The following is a 7,316-nucleotide window of genomic DNA, read 5'->3' as shown; positions in this document are numbered from 1 at the left end:
CAGAGCCCGTGGAGCCCCATCTGCACGGTGTGCAGTGAGCCGCTCCCACTTCCTCTCGTCACCTGTCAAGGTGAGCCACTGCCGGCCGGAGGGAGCGGGTCTCATGACTGGGAGGAGCTGAGGCAGCTGTAGCGGCCTGGTGTCCGCTCTCTTGGAAGGACAGGACAGACATGAGAGAGGACAGAGAAGGGAGAGGGCAGAGAGAAAGGTGGAAAGAGCTCGAAAGAGGGAGGGAAAGGGCGGGGAGAGAGCTGCTGAATGAGGGGTCTGAGGGCCCCCAGGGGCCAGGAACAGACTTACCAGACTCGGTGACGTTGAAACAGGAGGGTCAGACGGCCACCTGTCACCCACAGGGAAGCTACTTTTGGTGGTCTAGAAGGTGCCAAATCTTCTCCCCAGAAGGGGACATGCCCCATGTTGGGCGCCACAAAATATATACCAACCAGCGTTCTTGGCCCCCTCAATCAATGGAGACTGACTAGAGGCCAGGCAAGAAATTCAGGCAAGACTTTATTGGGACCCCTGTAGAAAAAGGAGGAAGTGAAAACAAGCAACAGATTCCCTTGCTCGCCCCATTAGACAGAGGAGGTGGGAAAGCTTGCTCCTGATATGTGGTGAGGGTCGGGGTGTGTCCCGGGGTCAGGATGGACGGGTGGCAGAGGTGGTTGGCACAGCTCTTGGGTGTTGGTGTGTGCGGGGGCATGCTCAACACCCTGATTTTCTCCCAAGTCCCTCTTTTTACTCCAGGCTCTTCACAAGTGGTAGTTGGGGATTTTTGTATATTTGGTTTTTTTGGTCTCTTTGTATCTCTGTCTGGAGTTGGCCCCAACTGCACATGCACAGAATTATTTTTGGGGCCCATGCAATTTCTTTGCTTTTGGTGCTGGAGGAGACATGCGTCCATGTGCAAGCATCGCAGCAAAGGGTCTCAGGTCCCAGAATGTTTCAAATCAGGAGGGATGTGACCCATGAACAGGAGTTTCAGCAAAACGGAAACAAGCAGAGAGGATGGACAGAGCGGAGGGAGCCGGCTGCCATCTCCACGTCTGAATCCCCACGAACGACAAGTCCAGGGGCACTGGCAGGGCTGGGAGGGGAAGGAAAGAGAAAAGAGTGAGACGAATGGGGAAGGGTGTGAGAGGAGGGAGGGAGGCAGGAGAGGACGTTAGGGGACGTCAGAAACTGGGGCGGAAATGCAGTGAGGAGAGTTAAGATCCCCGGGCCAGCCTTGTGTGAAAGTGTCAGTTGCTGAGTTGTGGCTGACTCTTTGTAAGCCCATGGACTGTAGCCTGCTAGACTCCTTTTAATGGGATTTCCTCGGCAAAACACTGGAGTGGGTTGCCAGTTTCTTCTCACAGGGATCTTCCTGACACAGTGAGTGAAAGGTCTCCCTGATTTCAGGCAGATTCATTACCATCTGAGCCACCTACAAAAGCTTCTCGGACTAAATACACCAGGTCAGCCATGTAAACCAGCAGGTTGATGCCTGTCAGGATGGACACAGCCAGTCGTTGGTCCCAGATACACACAAAGATCTTGACTTGATCACTGCAGCTCATATCGCTGGACCGCTGGGGCTGCTCCCCCAACCTCTCATGGAACTGGTAGAGGGGCCAGAGGATCACTGCCGTGGCGTAGAGGAGGACAGAGAGCACAGTCTGCACCCACAGCAACCAGGGGAAGCGGAGGGGCAGCTTTTTGTCGTTGTCACAGTCACACCCATTCATAAGGAAGTTCACGACCCCCAGGACAAAGCAGATGGAGTACACGGCCACACACCACACCAGGGCTGGCTGGTGCTGGTACAGTTCAGCATTGCAGATGAAGGCGAAGATGATATTGGCCACGTAGTTCTCCAGCCTCCTGAGCACACCTGGGAAGGTCGGCTTAAAGCAGAACATGTTACCTGGTCGGCAACAGACCCAGGGTACTTCTATGGCATAAAGCAGAGCAGCCAGGCAGGAGAAGGCGGTGGCGGTGATGGTGCGGTTCCGGGCGGCGCCTGGAGAAAAGAACTGGATGTAGGTGGAGCCGAAGATGACCGTAGCTGCGAGGCAGACGACGGCGAAGTAAGAGCCAAAGGCGTGGAGAAAGCCATCCCAAGACAAGCGGAGGTGGTACTGGAACTTATCAGACAAGCGGAGGAGGAACTGGATGTTACATAACGGCAGTTTGAAGAGACTGCCCAACTCCAGTATGAAGCCGAGGAGGGTCAGGGCGAAGCAGATGCACCAGATGAACATGCACCAGTTGATTACACCCTCCTTCAGAGCGTCCTCACTGACCAGCACGATGGGCACGAGGGTGGAGAGCAGCTGCCCCAGGCGGAGGAGGAGGCTCAGGATGGTCTTGCAGTCCAGACCTGAGAGCAAGCTCATAGTGTCCTGATGGTCAGGCAGGTCCCGGGCAGCGGTGCTGTATATAAGCTTGCTTGCTTTCCACCCAAAGTCTCGTGAATAGTTAAACACGGCTCCGGAGTTGATTTTGTTTCCTGTTTCACTGGGCCGGTTCAGCTCTCCCTCTGTCTCTGATTTTTCAGAAGTATACAACCACTGATCTTTAGAACAGATGCGCTGATCTTAGCAAAGTAAGGACCACACTCACGTTCTCAGTCCCCAGCAAGGCGCCCGGTGGTTAATGTCAAGTCTCCAACACCGTGTAGCCTGCAGCCGTTTCCTGAGCCCTCCTTGTATGAATGCAGGCTGAGCCTTGCAGTGCTGGGAGCTGGCTCTCCTGCACAGTGATCTGCCTTCTCCCCTGGTGGCTGGCTTCCTGAACATAAAGCTACTGTTCTTCTACCCAGTGCCTGTCTCTCTGTATTGGCTTATTCAACCAAGAGCAGCCTGAGCCTGAGCTGGGGGACAGTGTTGGGCAGGTCCCTGGGGCTCCAGCCCTTCCAGCTCCCTCTGTGATAAGGAGACGAGTGCGGCTGGGAAGGCCAGGGAGGATTTAGAGGGTTGAGCCAGCAGCTGCTGAATTTGTTAGTTTCCAGAATTTCCTCTGTCCCTCCCCACCCCTTGCTCACAGCCTGCTTTCACTTTCTGTTGAGAGAAGCAAACGGTCCTCTGAGGGAGCAGCTGAGCTCTTGACTGAGTGAGGAGAGGGGTGTGCGCCCCGGGACCCCCATTCCCTCCTGTTTGGGCAAATCGTTTGCCCTTGGGAACTTTGGGTCAGTTTGGACACTGCAGGAGTGGGACATGGCTTGTTTGTATCTCTGTGTGTGCCTCTTCTTGAAGAAGTATTTGTTTATTTGAAATATGTCCTGGGGGAGCAAGCAAAGTGAAGCAAGGGGGCCATATCTATGACGCATCTTGGCTGATTGGCAAAACTAGAGTATGACTCTGTAACCAAGAAGAAAAATGAGTTTTAAATTTTCATCCATCCTAACCCATGTGTGTTTTCTAGTCTAAAGAACAGTATACCCCCTGAATGGGTCTCTAAATTTCTCCATTCTTTTGCAGTTAGACCTGATTTGTTAAAGATCTGGTAAGTGGGAGGAAATGCCATGGGCAGCTTTCCTGTTACTCTATAATAAAGGTTCTTCCAACAAGGGCACTAAATTAATGGTATTGATCTAGGGTGGGCTCAGCCTGTGTTTTCGAGCCAAACCACTCTCTGGGGAATAAACTATGGACTGTGACGAAACCCAAAGTCTTGAAGACAGCTGTCTGCAGTGTTGGTGAGGGGCAGTGATGTGGCCCTCCTGCCTCAGTGATCAAAACAGCAGGTCCTGCCTCTGCAGGGAGAAAGGCATCGCCACTGCCAGCTAAAGATGATGTTAGCCTGGGTGTTTTGTTTTTCTTTAAATTTTATTGTCTCAAGGGCAAAAATTACTGGGTGACTGTATTTTTACATGGAGAGTTTCTTTTCAAAGCTTGTTGATGGGTGGTGTTGTATGGGTGGGTATTGCTGATGCCAGTCGAGGAAACTGTATTGCTTGAATTTGTGCTGCACAAATGTGTTTTTCTATGTATTAGCTGTTTTCTGCTGCTACTTCCTGCTTCTCCAGGACCCACACATAACATGATCTAGATAGATGTAAGTATACATGGATTGTTTAATTGTCTGGAATTTCTGGATACCATCGAACCCTGCTACCAGTCATAGATGAAGCCTTGTCCTTTCTCCGACAACTGTAAGGGTCTTATTTAACCTCAATACAAAGATAAAAGAAAAAACCCACAGACCTGACATATGCTGCTGCTGCTGCTAAGTCACTTCAGTCGCATCCGACTCTGTGTGACCCCATAGACGGAAGCCCACCAGGCTCCCCCATCCCTGGGATTCTCCAGGCAAGAACACTGGAGTGGGTTGCCATTTCCTTCTCCATGACATATGCTAATTGCCCCAAATTTTCTCAGAGCTCAGAAGCATCGAACAGATTTTTATTCTCATCCAAGCCCCCATCTCTGGGATGGGCTCTGGGAGCCCTTCCCATTGTCTCCACACTCCCACCTTTCTCCAGGACCTGGGGGCATGGCCCTGTCCAAGACAACTAACAGTTGTGTCCCCAACACTAGACTTTCTGTCCCCTTAGCTCTTAATGGACCAGAGCCCGGTTGACTGTATTTAAAGGTGTGTCCCAGGCTGCATGCCCAGCATCTGTGTTTGCATATGTATGTCTGTGCTCATAGGTGCATTTGGACCAGCAGCCTTTATAATAACTGGTGGACAGGAAGCCACCAATATTGTGTTTAGTCTCCTTTCTCAGCCACAAACCCCAGAGTCCAGCATCCTGGTGTCACCAGGACTGGAGGAGTCAGACGTCAGAGTTGTGGTGGGGGCAGAGGGCGGCCAGGGGAAAGCAATCCCCTGCTGCCCCTCACTCTGTACTGGGATGAAGCATGAATACCTCACCTGGAGGCAGGTGGGGTGGATGTGGAAGGCTCCAGGAGGAAAATCTCAAGAAACAATGAAATAAGATTCATACCTTAAGGCAAGACAAGAAAAATTTAAACAAAGTTCTTCTCTCCCTCTTGTGACTTCCTCCCTGCCCTGAAGCGTGCAGTGTGCATCTGCAGTGTGTGTTAACCAGACCTTCCTAAGGGCAGAAACACCTGACTCAACATAAACACCAATTTTTGTTCTTCTAACCCCAGTCTTGTGACTTTATATGACACTGCCTACCTGTGACCTTATTAATGTCACTAGCTATATTACTGGTAGTCCAGCACTTTACAAGAGTGTTGTTTCTTGCATTAACAAATGTGTCATTGAGCCTCTGATAAAAACAATAATGACCAGGTGACCTAATATTCAGTTTTATAAGATCCATGACTGTAATAAGGTGACTCGAGATATGGGAAGAAGCAACAGGAGGGAAGCATTTCCAAGAGCCTGACAGACAAGTAAGACAATTGGTCCAGAGAATTTTGGCTACTGTTAGCAGGACTAGATGAATAATTTCACATTGAGTGGCCTATCAATGAAACTCTCACCTGACTTGGGAAAAGTCCTCCCAAACCTTGATTGAAATTAAGATGGAAACAAATAGATTGTGTGATAAAGAATGTTGCTCACCACCCAGGTCTACAAGAATCAAGTCGCTAGCTGCTGCAATTCACTGACCTGCAATCTACTCTGAAAGGAAGTCATGGAAAAGGTCAGGATTGTACTTGAACTCTGAGAAAACTGGCAGAACCTGCTCTCACATACTTGGATATTTTCAGGAGACTTTTCTATGAACCAAGTTTCTTGCATCTGTCCATGCTTAGGAAGCACTAAAAGCATGAACCATGATATCTGTTCTTCCTGAGTGAAGCAACCTTCTACCAAGACATGGGCTGGTTTCATGTCCTACTTTCCCAAATCACACACACACTGACATCCAACCCTAACTTGCTTGAAACAGTTCTCAGAGCTTCTTGAGAGACTGTCACCCAGTTACACTTCTCAGGTTGGTTCCAATAAAGTTTCCAATTCTTTCTTAGGTTGACTATTGGCTGATTTTTTATCCACAAAAGCAAGTATGTGTTGACCTCTGCAAGTCTCAGTGCAGGAACCTCATATTCTTATATTTTTCTAAATCAAATTTAACACAACCCTGGGACTCACTTCCCAGGAGGACAGAAATGTCTCTCTGCTTCAGTAAAAGGACTGTCCAGGGTGGGCTCACATGAGGGGCTTGCTGTCCAAGCCTCGTGGTTCATGGGGGCGGCTGCTCAATTCCTCCAGTTGTGAGGTTAAGGGCCATTTGTCACAATTCCAAGGCTGCTCCAGTCCCCTCACTGTGGCGCTCAAAAGAAAGTGTAATCACCCTGTACTTAGTTCAACCTTCTCATCACAGGGGCTTCCCTGGTGGCTCAGACAGTAAAGAATCCTTCTGCAAGGCAGGAGAAATGGGTTTGATCCCTGGGTTGGGAAGATTCCCTGGAGAAGAGAATGTCAACCCACTCCAGTATTCTTGCCTGGGAAATCCTAGGGACAGAGGAGCGTGGCGGGCTGCAGTCCAGGGGGTCGCAAAAGAGTTGGACATGACTGAGAGAGATAAATGTAGTCTCGTCATAGAGGAGGAGCAGCTGGACCCCAGGGAGGGCAGGACGTGTCCAGAGTCACCCTGTGTGTGGCAGAGTCAGAGTCAGGACCGGGTGTCCTGTCCCCAGGCCGGCTGTCCGTCCACGGCCCCACGCTGCTTGGGACAAGTGTGGCTGCAGCATCCTCCAGGCTGGGATTTTGCCTCGTCCACCCTAGTTCTGTACAAACCTGCCCGACCCCCTGAGGAGGGCACTCACTGCTGCTGAGTCAGTTTCCTCATCTGCTAGAGGGGGGAGGGTGCCAGAGACCCCTGGTCCCTCCCAGCCCCCCTCTTCCTGTAGCCCCTGGACTTGCCAGTCCTGAGACTCAGACGTGGAGATGGGAGCCGGCTCCTCCCCTCCGTCCACCCTCTCTGCTTGCTTCCTCTGGGCTGCTGGGTCCTGTTTATTGGTCACAGCCTTCCTGATTACACAGACCCTCCTCCCCCACGACCTCTGGTTGGAGGGGAACTCATTTCTCTCCCATAACCTGAGTTTCCTCAGTCACTTCCCAGGGGTCTGACTCTCCAGTGATTCTTGTCAAAAGACAAACCTCTTCCAGGCGTCCCCGCAGTCTGAGGTCTCCCAGAGTCCCCTGTTGCCGCACATTCTTGACTTTCCTCTTCTTCAGAGTCCAGCTCAGCAGCCCGAATGCTCTTGCCCTGTTTAGGGAGCTCATGTTTCTTTTAGGAAAAGGAAATTCCTTTCTGCTGGGCATGTAGAGGGCTGACCATAAGCAGGGGAAGATGAAACAGAAGCCCAGAGTGAAGAGACAGGCAGATCTGGGGTCTGCGACTGGATTCA

General features: G+C 51.0%; 1 protein-coding gene across 1 annotated transcript; it reads right to left on the bottom strand.

The window, feature by feature from the left end:
- Nucleotides 1-493: 493 nt before the first annotated feature.
- On the bottom strand, nt 494-3,124 carry LOC129550271 (myeloid-associated differentiation marker-like). Its single transcript, XM_088829638.1, has one exon. The coding sequence runs from the start codon at nt 2,376-2,378 to the stop codon at nt 1,398-1,400; it is 981 nt and encodes a 326-aa protein (XP_088685764.1). The 5' UTR covers nt 2,379-3,124; the 3' UTR covers nt 494-1,397.
- Between the last annotated feature and the right edge of the window lie 4,192 nt (nt 3,125-7,316).

This window comes from Moschus berezovskii, chromosome 21 (assembly GCF_049115385.1).
Source record: "Moschus berezovskii isolate FMDL1 chromosome 21, NW_MosBer_1.0, whole genome shotgun sequence".
In the NCBI taxonomy this organism is placed as follows: domain Eukaryota; kingdom Metazoa; phylum Chordata; class Mammalia; order Artiodactyla; family Moschidae; genus Moschus; species Moschus berezovskii.
Note: the sequence above shows the minus strand (reverse complement) of the source record. Positions and strands in the feature narration are given on the sequence as shown.

What these genes read in the sequence shown, in the direction of transcription:
- LOC129550271 (XM_088829638.1), bottom strand. Translation starts at nt 2,378, where the DNA reads ATGAGCTTGCTCTCAGGTCTGGACTGCAAGACCATCCTGAGCCTCCTC.